The following is a 21,224-nucleotide window of genomic DNA, read 5'->3' as shown; positions in this document are numbered from 1 at the left end:
ATTTAGTCAGGCTGAGTTACATCTGGCATTACTTTCAGATTGCCAGAGTTTTTTTTACTGCACTATCTATGGTGGGAAGGATGGGAGTTGCTGTAAACTAGATCAATACCTTTTTTGATGGTACTCAAGTAGCATGAGCTACTGTGGTGTAATGGTAGGGCTGTTAAGCAGTAGAGAAAAAAATATGTTAACCAAGTCTGTTGAGAAGCTGAGTGAGCCTTAGGAAGCTGGATCAGAAAAAGCATTCCTTTTGAGTCCGTGAATAGCATACGGAAAGGATGAAATCCGTGATAAAATGGTACATCAAGTTGTCAATGTTAAAGGGCAAGAGGAAGTCACAAGATTATTTAATATAGAGACTGACACTGAATCTTAATTTGTTGCAAGGATGCATTCATGGTTAATTTTTCTAGTGCCTTTAATTTTGTTGCTGCTTAGGTTTCCTTTTGAGATATACCAAGTCTTGTGTTTTTATTATGCAAGTTTGGATGAATACTGCATATCCTAACAAGCTTTTAATACTGTTTTCTAGGAAAAACTGTTGTCCAGATCTCTGCAAAGAGGTGAAGATCCACAGTTTGATCAGGTAAGAGTATTAAAATTAATGTTAAAGATGCAACAGAAAAAATAAATAGAAATAAGTGTGTGTGTGTGTATATATATGTGTGTGTGTGTGTATATATATATATATATATATATATATATATATATAAAATATGGATCTGTCAGTTGATCGAATTGTCAGAAACTCAAAATTCATATCAGTGATACGATAAGATTGAATTTCTGAAAACTCTAACATAACCCCCACACACACACACAAAAATCTATATATATATTTTTTGCGGTTTTGATGGTTTTGCACCCCCCCCCCCCACACCCTCTAATTATATATACCAACTCCGAGATTGGACTACATTGAGGAAACATCCTCACTGTACCTCTGTTTCCATTCAAAAGCTTCAGATTTTCAGAAATTGGATCATATTGACTTGCTGATATGAATTTCGAGTTTCTGAAAACTCTGTAAACTGATAGGCATTCATATTAGTGCAGCCTTCTCTAACCTGTAAAATGCAATGTACGTTTGAGTACAAAGTAGTAATTCAGCAGTTCAGACTCTCTTCCCCAGATTAACTACCTTCTCTGTTCTTATGTATCGGGTCCTACATTACTGCTATCAACTTCAATCAAGTAGTTCTGAGTATAAGCCACTTTCAGCAGAGGTACAGTGAGAAAAGTACCACAGTCTGCCAGTAACTAGAGCTGAGACATGGTTAGTCTACAGTGTAAACCGCATTTCTAAGAAAATTAAAATGTCCTTCCATTTCACTGTTACAGTATTCTTAACATGAGGAATCCCCTGTCAAGGGCAGCCCGATGTCCGACCGGTATACCAAAGCTTTTAGGATGATGTTGGTGTTTTACTGTTGCAGTCATTACAGTTGGGTTATCCTGCTGGCAGGCTACCCTCAGTCAGCCTGAATTCCAAAGTCTAGGTCCGGCGTCGGTTGCTGTCGCCTCTTCCCTGACGTCAGTGCGCCAGGGGTATAAAAGATGTAGTCAATGCCATTTTCTTCAGTCTTTCCTGCCGTGCAGTGCCCGAAGCAAAAGCAGTTTGCAAGTGCCAGTCGGCAGACTCCTGAGATTTTCGTGTTCGAATTTCATATCCGAAGTCTTTACTAAAAGCTAAGTGCCCTGTTGGGGAAACTTTTTTCTTGCTCCAGACTATGTCAGATAAAGTTAATAATTGTATTTCTTGTGGGAAGCAAATACCTCATAAGGACTTTTATTCCTACTGTATTCCTTGCCTAGGCCCTGACCACAACGTTGCTAATTGTTGGTTTTGTGCTAGATATAACCAACGCACTATTAAGCGTCAGTACGATTTTGCATTTCACTATTTTGGCAGAAGATTTAACTATGCAATGCCGTCTGATAGCCATCCGACTACTGGAATTCACAAGAAACGTAAAGAAAAGGACAGGCATCAGAGGTCCAAAACCGACGAGGCTTCTTCTAAGCCAGTCGCCGGTTCTCAGTGAGACACCTTTGCAGCCCCTGATGCTTTTATGATGAATTTAGACTCGCAGCCTGCTACCAACACCCACGTGGAGTCGAGCAAGCCGCTGGAAGCTCAACATATTGGACCTTCGGAAATTATTCCCTCAGATGGGTCCGGAGCTGCTGAGCAGGCATTGGCTTCTGAGGGTGTTTTCAGACCTACTCAATTATATGTTAAAACGACTTCAGCTTCAAAGGCAAAGACTAAAGCACCTTTAAAGACAAAGAAACAAGTACAACAGCCTCATGGACAGGCCTCCATGCCTAAAAAACAGATGCTCCAAATGGCCGAAGACCTAATTACTTTGATCAGGGGTTCCCATCATCCTCCTGATAAGAGGCGTAGGCAAGAGACAGAATATGAATCTTCAGATCAGGTTGCAATTTCATCTGATTCCTCTTCTGATCAGGAATACTCTCTTCCTCCCTATGAGGATTCTGATGCTGAAGAATCTGTCCCTTCAGACTCTCCTCCTGAGGATTATTCTTTTGGGGAAACTTTACATAGCATGAGGGAGCTTTTCCACTGGGAGAGCCAAGATTATTCAGAATCTCTGAAAAGGCTCAGAGACTTCATTTTACTACCACAGCACAGGCCCCTAGCTATTCCACATGTGTTAGACATTGTAGATGATGTATTTTCAGAGTCCAGTCTGACCCCTGACTCCTTACCTCCAGCTCCTGTTAAGCCGGACAGGTACTACAGGTTCCTGACTCTCATAAATTCCTTTTCAAAAACCCTGCTGCTGACCCAGAAACCATCTCTCAAGATCCCAAAGGGGTCAAGGCTTTCACTGCAAAAAACCCTGTTCCATCTGACCGGGATTCTAGGGCACTGGACAAATGGGGAAAAAAGATTTACACTTCTGCTACCTTGGCTATAAGGGCTTTAAATTGTCAGTTTCATGCTCAAATATCAGCAATATATTATGTCACTGCTTAAAGAGAAAATGTTGATAAATTCGGAATGTACAGAAAACAAAGAAATGCAGGATTTATTGCATGCAGCTGAACAAGTTGGAAAGCATACTTTGCAATGTGGTTTTGATTCTCTGGAGGCCTCCTGCAGGGCCGCAGTAACGGGTTCTGTCATTAGGAGGCATGCTTGGTTAAAGGAACAAAATCTACCTGATCATGTTAAAACAAAATTATTAGATGCTCCATTACAGCATGATACCTTGTTTGGTGTTAAAGCAGAAGCGGTGTTAAAGAAAATGGAGGACAAAGCTAAATCTATGCAAACAGTCAAGGATTTCTTACAGGTACATCTACCAAGATTTAGCAGACACTGGCCTACAAAGAATTGGTCCTTTCCAGTGTCAGACAGGCCAGAAAGGGGGCAGATACAGACGCCATAGAGGCAGATCCCAGCCCCAAGGTTCATACAGAGCTAAACAATGGGGTGCTTCTACCTCCAAAACTGGAGAATACAAATCACAGCCATACAGGAAACAGTCCCAATGACTTCCCCCTGCCTGCGGCAAGCACTTATCTTCTGGCAGCACCTTTAGGTGAAAACTAGCATTTTTTTTCTCAAAATTGGCACATAACAACCCAGGACAAATGGGTCTTAAACATAGTGTCACAAGGCTACAAGTTTCACTTCCATACCCTGCCAAGGGCAAACGGTTGGCCAGACCTGCCAAAACATCAGTGGGCAGAGGCACAAAAACAAGTCTCATCTCTCATGGACATGAGGGCCATTCAACAAGTACCAGAGCAAGAGCAGGGACAAGGATTTTATTCAAGACTGTTCTTGGTACCCAGAAAGGACAAAGCCTGGAGACCAATACTGGACCTATCTATTCTAAACACATATGTGGATATTCCAAAATTCAAAATGTTGACTCTACAGCAGCTTCTGCCCATGTTGGGCAAGAAGGCTTGGCTTGTGACTTTAGATCTAAAAGAGGCATACCTGCATGTCCCAATCAGACAAACATGCAGAAGATACCTCAGATTCAAAGCTGACTCAATGCGCACTACCAATTCTCTGCACTGCCCTTTGGCTTGTCTACTCCACCCAGGGTCTTCAGAAAGTGCCTGGCACCAGTAATTGCATACTGCAGACAAAGAGGAATACAAATATATCCTTACTTGGACGACTGCCTTATTCAAGCAGAGAACAAGGACATTCTACTACAGCATCTGGCGTTTGTAAAGAGATTACTACCATGCCTAGGGTACACAGTCAACGAACAGAAATCAAAACTAGTACCCTCTCAAGAGATAACATTCTTGGGTGCAAGCTTAAATACAACTGCCCAGATGGCTTATCTCACACCAGACAAAGGCAACTGACTAGCTATTTCAAACTGTTGGCAACAAAGGCCCAGTTATCTGCAAGAAAACTTCTGCAGGCTTTGGGCTTCATGCCATCCTGCATTCTACTAATTCCATATGCAAGACTGCATATGAGGAAACTTCAATGGTACCTAAAAAGTGTTTGGACTCAACATTGCCACAGCCTGGACACAATAGTTACTCTCATTCCCTGTCTGCAACAGGAGTTTCGATGGTGGGCGAAGGCCTGTCACCAGAACAAAGGACAGCCATTCACTCTACCCCAAGCCACACAGACTTTAACGGATGCATCGGATTATGTCTGGGGAGCTCACATGGCAGGAAGATGTATTCAAGGCACATGGTCCGCAAACCAAATGCATCTACATATCAAAAAGAGATGCTAGCTGTTCAAAATGTCCTGGCAGCCTTCAAGGACCTACTTCATCTGGGACAACTACTGATAGACAATACCACGGTCATGTGGTATATAAACAAGCAGGGAGGCACTCATTCTTACCCCCTTTGCAGACCAGCCATGACTTTGTGGGACACAGCAGTGACTTACCAAGTACATCTGCAGGCACAATTCCTGCCAGGAAAGATAAATACTCTGGCAGACGAACTAAGCAGAAACCTTATGGATCCCCACGAGTGGAAATTGGATCCACAAGTCTTCACCATGGTAACAAGGAAATGGGGATGCCCGGACATAGATCTATTTGCCTCACCTCACAACTGCCAACTGAAAAAATTCTGCACAAGGACTTATCACAGACAAGCATGGAAAGTGGATGCCCTATCTTTCAGCTGGAAAAACTTAACAGTATATGCCTTTCCTCCACTGATTCTCCTCCCCAAGGTACTCCTAAAGGTCAGACAGGAGAAGCCAAAAATGATACTGATTGCCCCAGACTAGCCACGCCGGTACTGGTATCCAATCCTAAGGAACTTGTCTCAATGCCCAGCCTGGACCTTACCTCAAGTGGCCTCATTTACTGTCCCAGCAGAACAATCAGATCCTGCACAGCCAACTCAAGACCTTAAATCTGGTAGCATGGCGGATAATGTAGTCATACAAAACACACCTCTCACTAAAGTGGTGATGGATGTCATTTTGGAGGCCAGGAGGCCTAGTACTAGAAAATCCTATGCTGGAAAATGGAAGAGATTCTGTGCTTGGAACGAGGCGCAAGGAATTGACACAGCTGTACCAAATATTCCTCAGATTTTGCAATACTTGACTGAGATGCTGGACAAAGGCCTATCCTTTTCATCTATAAAAATTCATGCCTCTGCCATTTCGGCTCATTACAGTACAGAGCCACCAATCTTTTCTCATCCTTTATTGAGGCAGTACCTCAGGGGGGGGCAAAAATGTAAGGCCTCCAAGGAGATCACCAATACCTGCATGGGACCTTAATTATGTCTTGGAAAAACTCACCCTGCCTCCTTTTGAGCCAGCCGCTACAGCTGATATAAAGTTTTTATGTTGGAAAACAGCTCTGCTCCTAGCAATAACTTCTGCAAGACAAGTCTCAGAGCTACAGGCACTCATAGCTGTGGAACCCTTGATCATTTTTTATCCAGACAGAGTTTTTCTGAGGACAAACTCGACATTTATGCCTAAGGTAGTGTCCAGTGTGGCCCTTAACCAAACTATTCATCTGCCTACCTTTTATCCAAACCCACAGAATAAGGGGGAGAGAATTCTGCATTCTTTGGACATACACAGACAGCTACGCTTCTATTTGAACAGAACCAATGCTTTCAGAAAGACAGAGCAATTACTAGTGGCATATGCTGCAGAATCACAAGGAAAGGCCATCTCAAAGCAGACTATTTCAAAGTGGATAGGCCACTGCATTCATTTCTGCTATTCACAACATGGCAAGCCAGTACCTAAGGGCATTAGGCCACATTCAACCAGAGCAGCAGCCACTTCAGCAGCCTTCCTCAGGGGAGTACCAACCAAAGACATTTTGGAGGCTGCTACTTGGAGTTCAGTGCACACCTTCACAAAGCACGATCATTTACCACTCTACTCTAAATCCAGGGCAGGCTTTGCCACTGCAGTTCTGCAGGGCCTAATAGCCGCTCCTAATGCTATTTAGCTCCAGCCTCCCAACCATAGCTTTCGGATTCAACCCAATTGTAATGACTGCAACAGTGAAACACGAAGAACATAGTACAGTTGTGTACACTTACCGTAATTATAGATGTCTGAGTGTATTCACTGTTGCAGTCCAGGTTACCCACCCGCCATCCCCCATTTCTTTGCTGGAACTTATCTGTACTTCTCTATTCTATACAACCTATGTGGTGTGTTTGCTTGTAGATGAAGGCAAACTATATACTTTGGTGCATGCATGTTTTATTGACATATTTTTAGCCTACCCTTTTGGGGGCACCTGACATCTGGGGCAAGAAAAACTGAAGAAAATGGCGTCTGCTGCATCTTTTATACCCCTGGTGCACTGACATCAGGGAAGAGGCAACAGCAACCGACGCCTGACCTAGACTTTTGAATTCATGCTGACTGAGGGTAGCCTGCCAGCAGGATAACCCAGTTGTAATGACTGCAACAGTGAATACACGCTTAACATCTACATTTATGGTAGGTACACAACTGTACTTTCTTGCACGTCCATGGAGGACTTGCAGACCATCCACTTCGGACACTCAGGAGGAACCACTGCTGATTGTCATTGAAGGGCTGGGGGGCATGGAGATTCCTCAGATCCTTGTTAGAGAGGAAGTCCCGACTATGATTGAGTGTAGGCCAGCTTCAGAGCCTTTTACTTTTCATAAGGCAGATGTCCCTTTAAAAAAGAAGCAAAAGACAAAACATACATTTTCTGCTCCCAAGGACCATCAAAGCTAATGGCAGAATTTTACACAGGGTTTGTTCAATGCTCTTATGGCCTTAAAAGCCTCCTCATGGTTTCTGTCCCAGCTCCTCCTTGCTCTTCTTCCCCCCTCAAACAGTCTAGAAATCAGGATTCCTCTAAAGAAGTGGATTCTGATGAGGAATCCTTGGCTTTTTCTACCCAGATTCTTTCCCTTTGGATTATGGTTCTGAGGAAGAGGAGTCTGCTAGTCCTGAATCTCCTTTTGAGGAGATTTCTGTTGAGAATACCATTGCCAGGATGATAAAATTCTTTAAATTGGATTGCTCCCAAGCTTCTGAAGTGCAGAGGAGATATGAGCTCCTTCAAATGGAATCTCTTAGACCCTCTATTGTTCCTCCTGTTTTGACTGCTTTATTTGATGCTTTTTCTCCTGTATCTCAGGCCCCAGACTCTCAGCTCCCTGCTGCTAAAAAAACTGATATGTTTTATAAAGTACCTGATAACTGCAAATTGCTTTGTGTCCATCTGCTTGCCTCTTCAGTGATTTCTGTGGTATCTCACGAGCCTTCTAAATTACTGCATTCTGCCAAACGTCTTCCTTCTGATAAGAACAGCAGGACCATGGAAAGGCTAGGTAAAATGGTTTGTACTTCAGCCCCCCTAACCTTTTGGGCTGTTGATTATCGGACTTGTATGACTAGATATGTTTTGGATCTTCTTTCTTAGGCTTGCCAGGTTATTTCTGACCTTCCTGATCCTGAGGGAAAGACTTCTGCCTTGCCTGTGTTTAGGGGCTTCTTCCGAGGTAGCTCACCATTCCATTAAATGTAGGTATGATGCAGAAGATGCTTCTTCTAGGGCTGCTGCCTCTGGCTCTGTGTTGAGGGGATATTCCTGACAACAACTTCAACCTCTGCCTGATAGTATTAAGCCTAAGTTTGATGGATGCTCCTCTGGACAACAGATGTTTGGTGCTGCTGCAGCTGATTTGTTTAAGCCCCTGCAGCAGAAAGGCAAGGAGTTACAGGACCTGAAACATATTTTTGTTTCCCCTGTGCCAAAGTTCCTGAGAGGCTATCCTAATAAACCAGACTTTGTTAGCAGTGTCATCATCCTCTTAAAGGCAGGGAGGATGGTAGGATTTTTCCCCTAGCTTAAGTCTACAGAGACCTCACCTGCTCAGAAGCCTTCCTTTTCTCAGAAACCAGGTGCTGTCTGACTTACCTGATTCTTCCTAGCCACATTCCCCTCTCACATCATCTTTGTCTCTTCTTGTGAGGTTAAACATAACCCAGGATTCCTGGGTTCTTTCTTTCATTTGCCAGGGGTATTGCATGGTTTGGAAATCTCTTCCCCACTTCATGGACATTCCTTGGCCACCTCAAGACCAGTTGAGCTCTTTTGCAGAGATGCTTCAGGGTGTTTTGATTCAGGGGAACTATTCAAGAGGTTCCAGCTGCTCATAAGGGGGAATGGGCTTTATTTCAGAATGTTTTTGGTCCCCAGGAAAGAGGGCACTTGGAGACCCACTCTGGATCTTTCTCATCTGAATATATTTCTGAAGGTTCCTTCCTTTCAAATGTTATCCCTTCAGACTTTGTTCCCTGTACTACTTCCTCAGGCTTTTATGGTTTCTCTGGACCTCAAGGATGCTTACATTCATATCCCTATTCATCCCCTTTTCAGGAAGTGTTTGTTTCTCATTTCTTCCTTGCATTTTCAGATGTTCTTTGTGTTTCACTGTTGCAGTCATTACATTTGGATAATCTGCTGGCAGGTTGCTCTCAGTCAGCCTGAATAACAAAGTCTTGGGTCCTGCGTCGGTTGCGGTCTCCTCTTCCATGACGTCAGGTCCTCAGGGGTATAAAACATGCAGCCGACGCCATTTTATTCAGTCTTTCTTGCCGCGCGGTGCCAGAAGCAGTTCGCAAGTGCCGGTCAGCCGACTCCTGAAATTTTCGCTTTCGAGTTTCAGAACCGAAGTCTTCAACTAAAGCCAAGTATCCCATTGGGGAAACTTTTTCTTGATCCTTACCGATGTCAGTAAAAGTTAATAGTTGCATTACTTGTGGGAAGCAAATACCTCATAAGGATTTTCATTTGTACTGTATTTCTTGCCCAGATCATAACGTGCCTTGCTGTCGGTTTTGTGCTAGATTTAACCAATGCACTATTAAGCGTCTGTATATTTTTGCTTCTAAATATTTTGGATCAAGATTTAATTGCCCTGAAATGTCGAACAGAGCCTTTCAAGGCAAATCCAGGAGCTCAAAAGGCTCTAGATACCAATCACAGGGTTCTTACAGGTCAAAGCAATGGGGTGCCTCCACCTCCAAATCTGGAGGAAACGAGGCACAACCCTAAAGTAAGCAGTCTCAATGACTTCCCTCTACCTTCACCAAGCACTTTTCTTTTGGCAGCCCACTTGGGGGGAAAGTTAGCACTTCGTGCTCAAAATTGGCAGTTAATTACCCAGGACAAGTGGGTATTAAACATAGTATCCTAGGGGTACAGATTTCATTTCCATACTTTGCCAATTCTAAACGGTTGGCCAGATCTGCCACAAAATCAGTGGGCAGAGGTTCAGAAACAAGTTATGTCCCTCATGGATATGGGGACTATTCAACCAGTGCCAGAAAAGGAAAAAGAATAAGGTTTTTGTTCAAGACTTTTCCTGGTACCCAGACAAGACCGTGCCTGGCATCCAATACTGGACTTATCGATTTTGAACACGTCCCTGGACATTCCAAAATTCAAAATGCTGACTACAACAGCTACTGCCTATGCTGGGCAGGAAAACTTGGTTAGCGACTCTAGACCTAAAAGAGGCATACTGGCATATCCCAATAAGGGAATCGTGCAGAAGATACCTCCGCTTCAAGCAGGTTTTTTGCATTACCAATTCTCTGCACTGCCCTTTGGCTTATCTACTGCGCCCAGGGTCTTTACAAAGTGCGTGGCATCAGTAATTGCATTCTGCAGACAAAGAAGCATACAAATTTATCCTTATCTGGACGACTGTCTCATTCAAGCAGAGGACAAGGACACACTTCAACATCTGGCATTTGTAAAAAGGCTTCTAACATGCCTAGGGTACACAATAAAAGAAAAGAAATCCCAACTGGTACCCTCTCAAATAATTACATTCCTGGGTGCAAGCTTGAATACAACTGCCCAGATGGTTTACCTTACGCCAGACAAACCAAGGCAGCTGACAACATACTTCAAATGAATGGCAACAAAAACCCAGTTATCTGCAAGACATATTCTGCAGGCTTTGGGGTTCATGGCATCCTGCATTCTACTAATTCCATATGCGAGACTGCATATGAGGCAACTTCAATGGTACCTAAAAAGTTTATGGAGTCAACTTTGTCACAGTCTGGAAACAATGATTCCTTTCATTCCCTGCCTACAACAGGAGTTACTTTGGTGGGCAGAGACATGTCACCAAAACAAGGGACTGTCATTCACTTTACCCCCTGCCACCCAAACCATAACTACAGACGCATCAGACTATGCTTGGGGGGGGGGCACCTGGTGGAGAGATGCATTCAGGGCAAATGGAGCCCAAAACAAATGCATCTGCATATCAACCAGAAAGAGATGCTAGCTGTTCAGAACGCTCTGACAGCCTTCAAGGACTTACTTCATCCAGGACAACTACTGATAAAGACGGACAACACCACGGTTATGTGGTACATAAACAAGCAGGGGGTACACATTCCTACCCCCTTTGCAGACTAGCCATGGCATTGTGAAACACAGCTTTGACTTGCCAAATACATCTTCAAGCGCAATTCTTGTCAGAAAAACAAAATACTGTGGCAGATGACCTAAGCAGAAATCTTATGGACCCGCATGAGTGGAAACTGGATCCACAAATCTTCAGCATGTTAACACAGAAATGGGGAATCCCAGACATAGATCTATTTGCCTATCCCCAAAATTATCAACTGGACAAATTCTGCACAAGGACTTATCAGAGGCAAGCATGGAAAGTGGATGCCCTATCCTTCAGTTGGAAAAACCGTCAGTCTATGCCTTTCCCCCTCTGCCTCTTCTCTCCAAGGTCTTACTAAAGGTCAGACAGGAAAAAACAAAAATGATCCTAATTGCTCTGGACTGACCTCGCCAGCACTGGTACCCAATCCTAAGGAATATATCTCAACTCCCTCCTTGGTACTTGCCTCAAATACCTCATCTACTGTCTCAGCAGAACAATCAAATTCTGCACACTAAGCTCCAAACTCTGAACCTTGCAGCATGGCTGATCATTTAATTATTCAAACACCACCTCTCAGTAAATCTGTGATGGATGTCATTTTGGAAGCCAGAAGGCCTAGTACTAGAACAGATTCTGTGCTTGGAACCAAGCACAAGGAATGGACATGGCAAAGCCCAATATCCCTCAGATTTTACAGTATTTGACAGATCTTTTTCTTCAGTAAAAGTCCATGCCTCTGCCATCTCGGCTCATTACAACACGGAGCCTCCCCTCTTTTCTCATCCTCTGCTTAAACAGTATCTTAGAGGGGCCAAAAATCTAAGGCCTCCCAAAAGATCACAAACTCCTGCATGGGACCTCATTTTTGTGCTGGAAAAACTCACCCTGCCTCCTTTTGAACCAGCAGCTACTGTGGATATAAAATCTTTATCTTGGAAAACAGCTTTCCTCTTGGCAATCACTTCAGCAAGAAGGGTTTCAGAACTCCAGGCTGTCATGGCTGTGGAGCCTTTTATTACATTTTACCTGGACAGGGTGTCCCTCAGGACCAATCCTTCTTTTATGCCTAAGGTGGTATGCAGTGTGGCTCTTAACCAAACAATTCACCTGCCAACATTTTACCCAAATCCGCAGAACAAGGGGGAGCGGATTCTGCATTCTTTGGACGTACACAGACAACTAAGATTCTACTTAAACAGGACCAAATCTTAAAAGTCTGAGCAACTACTGGTGGCATTTGCTGCAGGATCAGAGGGGAGGGCTATATCAAAGCAAACTATTTCTAAGTGGATAAGCCACTGCATTCATTTCTGCTACTTGCACCATGGTAAACCTGTGCCCAAGGGGATCAGGTCACATTCCACCAGGGCTTCTCTACCTCAGCAGCTTTTCTCAGAGCAGTTCCAACCAAAGACATTCTAGAAGCTGCTACTTGGAGCTCTGTTCATACCTTCACAAAGCATGATCATTTGCCTCTCTTCTCCAAATCCAGGGCAGGCTTTGCCAATGCAGTTCTGCAGGGCCTTATAGCCGCTCCTAATGCTATTTACTTCCATCCTCCCATCCATAGCTTTGGGATTCTACCCAAATGTAATGACTGCAACAGTGAAACACGAAGAACATAGTACAGTTGTGTACACTTGCCGTAAATGTAGATGTTCGAGTGTATTCACTGTTGCAATCCGGGTTACCCACCCGCCATCCCCCTTTTCTATAACTTCTCTTTCCTTCACTATATTCTAAAGCCTTTGTGGTGTATTTGCTTTTAGATGAAGGTAAAGTTTATGTTGCTAAAAGTGCATTCACATATTTCTGTTTATTTATATATATCTAAATTTTTGCTCCCCTTTTGGGGGGCACCTGACATCTGGGGCAAGAGAAACTGAATAAAATGGTGTCGGTTGCGTGTTTTATACCCCTGACGACCTTTTTTCAAAACAGGTTTATTGTTTTAACATATAAGAGAAATATCATAATTTTATACAAGTAATTAAAAATAGGTATTATTATAATATTCAACAAAACAACTAAAGTATTTACAAAGACATCCACTACAATCAGATCAATTAGTTAAACTAAAATACCGTGCTATTGAAATTAGAATTTTTTTAACAAATTTTGTAAATTATCCCATACAATATAATATGATGTTTTTCTAGTTCTCATTCTAATTGTGCTTATTTCCATATGGCACATTATATTCATAACATTTTTAAATTCATTGAACGAAGGAGGTGTATCTGAAATCCAATTTCTAGTTGTTATTTTCCTGGCCACTGCTAGGATAGACCATAACAAGGGAAGCTTAATCTTTTTAACACATTGAGGTACAGGTGTGTTGAATAATATAAGAGACTTAGAAATAATGAAATTATCTGTAAAAAGAGCCTGCAAAATTCATTAATTGACTTCCAGTATTCTTTCAACTTCATACAGTCATAAAACATATGAGCCCAGTCAGCATTAATTTCTACATTACATCTCTTACATAGATTATCTTTATTATTTATTTTATTCATCATCAAAGGTGTATAAAAGATCTATGTAAAAATTTCCATGTATAAAGTCTCCAGACAATGGAAGATGTAGTTCTATAAGCAGATTCCAATATATATTGTTTATCTTGTTGAGTTGGTGGGTCCCCATTAATAGAGGTGAAATAATTCCAGTATGAATCTACACTGTAAAAAGTTTCTTGTCTGATAATTTTATGTATATATGAAAGTTTACCTTTATCAGAAACTTTATGCTGTAAATTTAATATCAAGTAATCAATCAGTTTTGGAATAGATTTTTAACTGTTATAGACATTAGATCTATTCTATCAATGAGATGTTGTCTAAAGATCTGAACCTCTAACCAGCAAGTTTCTCTTAGATCAAATTCTTGTTTTAAGAAATCTAGATTTTTAACTTTATTATCAGATATCAGCTGATACCAGTACTTTAGATCATTATCTATAGCTAAATGAGCTCCTTCAGAAGTAGATGACATAAGCATACCCTGAGTATACATTATAGGAATACAATAAAATTCCATTCCCTATACTTAGGGTGCATGAATATAAAGTTACGATAACTAATAATAATATTTAATGGGTAACAAACCATATGTTTAGGTGTAATAGGTGAAGTACAAAATTCCTTTAGCAACCACAACATGGAGTTATTTACAATCATATTTTTATGTGTTAAGGAGATTTTCATAAAGTGCATACTAATTAGCTCCCAATAATCTTTCCATTTTGATATATGACTGATCTATTAATAAAGTAATAATTTTATAATAGAAGAGATAATATATAAATTAAAGTCTGGAAAAGAAATACCCCTTGAGACCAGCTATTAGTATGTTTCTTTAATGCAATCCTAGGTCTATTAGGTGCCCATAAGAAATTTAACATTAGTGTATTCAGTTTCTTGATAATTATTTTTGTAGGTGAAAGTGTTATTGATTGTATTAAGTATAAAATCTTGGGGAATATTATCATTTTAATAATTGTAAGTCTCTCCTCCATAGTAAAAACATATTGTTCCAGGTATTAAAAAGATTTTGTATATTAAGAAAACAGGTATTATAGTTATTATATATAATAGATTTAATATCTTTAGATAGTGTTATACCTAAATAAGTTATCTGACCTGAATTGGGTACATATTTAGTAAAATCACTAATGAGAATATTTTTTCGTGTATATATATATATAGGTAGTATTTTAGTTTTTTCTTCATTGAATATTAAACCAGAAATAGTTTTAAAATTCATCATTTTATCAAATAAAGACTGCATAGAAGAATTAGATCCTGCTGATGTAATTAGAACATCATCTGCAAAAAGTTGAATTTTTGATGTTGTATTTTCGTCTATTTCAAAACCCTCTGTCAGTACTGTTTCTAATCAAATTAGCCCAAGGCTCCATTACTAAAGTGAATAATAGTGGAGAAAGTGGACATCCTTGCTTTGTACCTTTAAGAATGGGTATTTTTGTGAAACATATGTTCCTACCTTAATATAAGCCAGCGTTCCTTTGTATAAATGCTCAATTAAATTTACAAATGCATCAGAGAAGTTTGTGCATTTCAGTAAGGTAAACAGATAGTCCCAACTTACTGAATCAAATGCTGAACCTATATCAAGACTAATAAGTGTTAAATCTTTCTTTTTCCTATTTGCAAAATCAATTAATGTTAAAGTTCTTCTTATATTATCAAAAGTATTTCTATTTACAATGAAGCCCGTCTGATCTATATCTATAATGCCGGGGATGATTGTCTTCAATCTATCAGCAAAAATACTCATAAACATTTTATAATCAACATTAAGTAATGAGATGGGTCGATATGAAGAACATCTAGTTGGATCTTTATTAGGTTTTAAAATTGGTGAAATAAATGTATATTGCCAAGATGGGAGGGTTATTAACTCAGTTTGGGGCAAAATAAAAACCTTATGTATTAATGAATATGTAGTTTTAGAAAGGATTTTATATATCTCTGGTATAATACCATCATTACCCGGTGCTTTGTTTGATTTAAGCTTATTTATTTGTGTATAGCTTTGGGAGTGTCCAATAGTTTAATCTGTTGTTTATTAAGCTTTTTATTCATGTTTGTGGTTATAAACTCCTTTATTTTATCTTTAGGTTCCATGTTAATGTTGTTATGGTTAATCTTGTGAAAGTGATTTCTAAATTCATCCAGTATTTCTGGTATACTAGAAACATTCTTCTTTTTCCTTAGAGAAAAGATTTCTTTGATATGGTTTTGTTTATTCAATCTTTTTGTTTTATTTTTAAGTCTATGTAAGTATTTGGGGCTTATTGAATAAGACAAAACTTGTATTTCTCTAAAGTTATTTTAACTTTGAGTTAAAATTTCTTTGTATTTCTCATTTAGTTTGTTTATTTCTTCAATAACTTTCTTGTCCATAATATTTTCTTTATTATTATGTTTATAAGAGTCTAATTTACTTTGAATATCTAACAATTCCTTATCCCAAGATTTCCTTTTATTATTATACCATCTGATACTTTGTCCATATAGATATGATTTTAAGGCATCCCAAACATAGACAATGGAGACTTCAGGAGTATTATTTATGTCTAGAAAATGTTGTACTTCTGAAAGTATATATTCTTTATAGTCTTTTAGCTGAGTTAAGTATGCTGGTATCCTTTTGATCTGAACATTGAGTATTTTTTATCATGAATTCAAAAACAATTGAGTTATGATCAGATATAGGACATGAAATGATTTTGGAATTAATTAAATCTGTTACCATCTGGTTAGAAATAAAGACCCTATCTATTTTTGAATAAGTTTTGTATTTGTTAGAAAAAAAGGTGTATGGTAATGATTTTGAATCTATCTGATTATTAATATCATTCAAATAAGAATTAGCAAAATCATTTAAATGTTTTGCATTAGATGTAATTCTTCTTTTCCTTATAGTGGTAGTATCACTTTCATGTAGTATACAATTAAAATCACCAGCTAAAATAATATCCCCTTTAGAGAATGATATGATCTTATCAATATGATGTTTCACTGTATTAATACCAATTCCAGGTATCCAATATACATTAATTAAAGTGTAAGTCTTCCCATTAATTTGTATTGTAACCATACAAAACATTCCTTTGTCATCCTGAAAAGACTTAATGGTTTTAGGAATGGGCATACTTTTATTCCATAAAATAGCCACTCCTCTTTTTTTCTGAGTATGCTCTGAACTAACCAATACTGTATACTTATTAGTGGCTAGTTTATCAATATCTTTTTTTCAAGAGATGGGTTTCTTGCAGGAAGACTAGATTGGCCTTGTGTAAATTAATGTATCTTATTAGGCTTGCCCTTTTACACGGATTATTCAATCCATTAATGTTTAAAGAAATTCCTTTTAAAGATGTCATTTGGCATTTTTAAAACTCAAGAATCTTATGATCGAAATAACAAGATAAATAATGTTACATCTCCTCTTTCAGGTGTACCTTTAAATATAGCTGTATTTATTAAATCTCTTATGGGATTTTGTATAGGATTCAATTTTGTTTGTAGTGACAATGAGTATACAAAATATATTGTGGATGTCAAAACTATATACATATAACAATGAACAAGTGAAAATAATGTAAAAAACCTTGCATCCAGCCTGGAGTTGAAAACTCCAACTTAGAGTAGTATTTACTACTCAAGTTAACCCCCTACCCTAAGCAGCAGTACCTCAGCTACCACCTTATCAATTTAATACTAGTTATATTTAACTGAGGTTAACAGTTTTCAATTCAATTATCTATCAAGACAAAACTACACATTTGGTAAAACAGCATCATATAAACTAAACTAAACTTTTTTTTTTTTTTTAAAAACTGTTCATACTACTATATAGATCTATGTAATATATAACACTTGTATTCAAATAGCATTCAAATAATCTTGAGGTTAGAAATCAAGAGGAGAGAAAATTAGGTTCTAACATTCATTTAAATCAAAAACTTTGGCTAATATGATTCAGACATTACATATATTAAGATGCATCTATTTTCTGTCATGTGAATACTATTAACAGCTTCCAAAAAAAAAATCTTGAATTGTTTGTATATGAGCATTTACTTAAACTCATTATTGTCAATAGAGTAAAATATTGTATTCATAAAATTATTATAAATCATATTGCATAGTTATGCAAATTCTCAGAAACACTTGCATTATTAAAAAAAAAAAAGCCATCACACACATACACACAGACACACACACACACACATACATACATACACACACATACACACACATACACATACACACACACGCACACGCACACACACACACATATATATATATATATATATATATATATATATATATATATATATATATATATATATATATGATCTCACTGAGTTATGTCCTTGTTGAGCACTATCCTACTTGCTGTCCCTAGAATAAATCTGTCTGCTTTATAGAAAATAATGCACAGCAAACACACTTTAGTAACCAGATTTTACAATCATGCTAACCTACTGCTTTAAAATATATCACATGACATTTCTTCCAGAATAGAATTATAAAATTGTTTATGCTTGTCAATCAGATGAATTAAATGAATTATAATAAAGTATATGTTTGGAACAGAAGTTTTTAACACAGATTATTATGCTGCTGTTAAGTAGATTTTCAAAAACATTTAAATAAATGTTTCATTTTCTATGCCTTCTAAAATAAGACATTTACTTACTACAAGAAACTACATCATTTAAACTCATTATAACTGACATTTTATGAATAGAGTATTTTTCCTGAATCTGTGGTGTGTCAGTATGATAACTAGGTCAGAGGTTATACTAACTGCTTTCAGTTTCTCTGTGAGAATTCTGTGAGTTGAAGCTTTTGAAGTAGTTCATGGACACTGTGCATGAGACAGCCCACATCCCAGATTGTCTCCCTTAACATTTTGGTGGGAAACTTATTAAAACTTGTGGCAAACATTCATTTTGTCAATAGAGTAAAATATTGTATTCATAGAAATTATTATAAATCATATTGGATAGTTATGCAGATTCTCAGAAACACTTGCATTATTATATATAAAAAAAAGCCATCACACTCACACACACACACACACACACACACACACACACATACACATACGTACACACACACACACAGACACACACACACACACACACACATACATACATACATATATATATATATATATATATATATATATATATATATATATATATATATATATATATATATATCTGATCTCACTGAGTTGTGTCTTTGTTGAGCACTATCCTACTTGCTGTCCCTAGAATAAATCTGTCTGCTTTATACAAAATAATGCACAGCAAACACAGTTTAGTAACCAGATTTTACAATCATGCTAACCTACTGCTTTAAAATATATCACATGACATTTCTTCCAGAATAGAGTTATAAGATTATTTATGCTTGTCAATCAGATGAATTAAATGAGTTATAGTAAAGTATATGTTTGGAACACAAATTTTTAACGCAGATTATTATGCTGCTGTTAAGTAGATTTTCAAAAACATTTAAATAAATGTTTCATTTTCTATGCCTTCTAAAATAAGACATTTACTTACTACAAGAAACTACATCATATTTTATGAATAGAGTATTTTTCCTGAATCTGTGGTGTGTCAGTGTGATAACTATGTCAAAGGTTATACTAACTGCTTTCAGTTTCTCTGTGAGAATTCTGTGAGTTGAAGCTTTTGAAGTAGTTCATGGACACTGTGCATGAGACAGCCCACATCTCAGATTGTCTCTCAACATTTTGGCGGGAAACTTATTAAAAACTAGTGACAAACATTCATTTAGTAGTGTAAATGCATGTAAACATGACAAAACCTTCACAATGTATTTCACAGACCATTACAGCCTCTTACTTCTTTTCAGAAAGAGAAACAAATTGAATCACAGCTTGCCATTAAATCTTCAGATATTTTGACTGGTTATGAAACAAAACATTATAACTGACATATTTTATGAATAGAGTATTTTCCTGAATCTGTGGTGTGTCAGTGTGATAACTATGTCAAAGGTTATACTAACTGCTTTCAGTTTCTCTGTGAGAATTCTGTGAGCTGAAGCTTCTGAAGTAACTCATGAACACTGTGCATGAGACAGCCCACATCTCAGATTGTCTCTCTTAACATTTTGGCGGGAAACTTATTAAAAACTAGTGACAAGCATTCATTTAGCAGTGTAAATGCATCTAAACATGACAAAACCTTCACAATGTATTCCACAGATCAGTACAGCCTCTATGTAAGTGAAATTAAGCCCAAAATTACCAACAAGCAATAAAACTCAACATTCTTCTCCCAACTCAATTTTCATACAAATCCTATTATTCACTGTGCCCACACAATCAAAAGCATTTCTATATATTAATAAAGAAAAGAAAAAGAGAGTAGAAAATAAAAGGGAGTGAGGCAGAAATAAAAAAAATGTAAGCGAAAGCTGTAAGAAGTATATACAATGGAATGTTACTTACTGTTTATATTAATAGAGTTAAAAATAAAACATATTATTTACTCTTATTTAGTTCTGATTATTATTAGTTAAAGCATAACAGATTATTTACAAACAGGCATAAGCAGTATAATCAAGAAAGTATAATTAGAAATAGCATTTGAAGAACTTATAAAAACTTTTACAAGGAATAAATATGTTATTATTCTATTAATGATATTTTCATTACTGTTCTCTCCCTGCCCTCCCCCACCCTTTACCAACTACATAATCTAAATAGAATGTCATTGTTTAAACAAAGAAAATAATAAAAGGAGAAGGAAAAAAAAGGTAAAGATAAAAAATGTATCAAATTACTAACCTTACTTCTTTTCAGAAAGAGAAACAAATTGAATCACAGCTTGCCATTAAATCTTCAGGTATTTTGACTGGTTATGAAACGAAACATTTCTTTGCACATAGAGAATAACTTTGCTTAAATCTTTTCCAAAATATTTGTGGCTTTCTGGAAATGCAGGAACTATATTCAAAAAGATTAATAATGAACTAAAATGATGAGAGAGAAAAAAAAACATATAACAAATCATTTGTTTTTTAGTCTCTTCTTTTTCTCTGAAGTCTTCCACGAAGCTTCAGTTGCCAATCTCTTTATTGAAGAACTAGCCCATTCCATTTCTTCTATTTTATCCAAAATCCTTTTTTCTTTGACAAACAGTAAAGCAGAGTCTAAATCATCGAAAACCTTAGGACCATCAGGAAGGAAGATTTTAAGCTTTGCAGGAAACAGAAGGTATGTTTTAAACTGTGCTTTTTTAAGCTCCCTTATTAGTGGCAGAAAAACTTTTCTTTTAGCTATTACCATGGAAGAATAGTCATTGTCAAAACGCACAGTTGTCTCATTAATCTTAACAGGAGCTTTAGCCCAAGCAGATTTAAGAACCATCTCTTTATCAAAAGATGATAGAAATCTAACTATAACTGATCTAGGATAGTTTTTGTTAGAGTTAGTATTAGCTATAGATCTATGTGCTCTTCGATACCAAAAGAGAATGCTTCTGGTAAGTCTAAAGTTTTAGGGAGCCAAGTTGTTAAAAAGAAGTAATATTGTTACCTTCAATATTTTCTGGCAGTCCAAAAATCCTAATGTTATTGCACCTAGATCTATTTTCCAGGTCATCCAGCTTTGTTTGTAAATGTGTATTTTGTTTCAGCAGAAACTCAATGTTGATTTCCTCTTCTTGGATTCTATTTTCCATGTCATTCACAGCTTCTTTTATGCCTGTCATCTGGTTC

At 37.8% G+C, this 21,224-nt stretch overlaps 1 protein-coding gene across 1 annotated transcript in view; it reads left to right on the top strand.

Annotated features, from left to right (window-relative positions):
* FRYL (FRY like transcription coactivator) overlaps nt 1-21,224 on the top strand; it is a 3,917,685-nt gene that overhangs the window by 268,938 nt on the left and 3,627,523 nt on the right. The window contains exon 3 of the mRNA XM_044055727.1: nt 533-586. Coding sequence (XP_043911662.1) covers nt 533-586 — 54 coding nt within the window. The remainder of the gene's footprint in view (nt 1-532; nt 587-21,224) is intronic.

This window comes from Protopterus annectens, chromosome 14.part0 (assembly GCF_019279795.1).
Source record: "Protopterus annectens isolate FY-2018-M chromosome 14.part0, PAN1.0, whole genome shotgun sequence".
Classification (NCBI taxonomy): domain Eukaryota; kingdom Metazoa; phylum Chordata; order Ceratodontiformes; family Protopteridae; genus Protopterus; species Protopterus annectens.
Note: the sequence above shows the minus strand (reverse complement) of the source record. Positions and strands in the feature narration are given on the sequence as shown.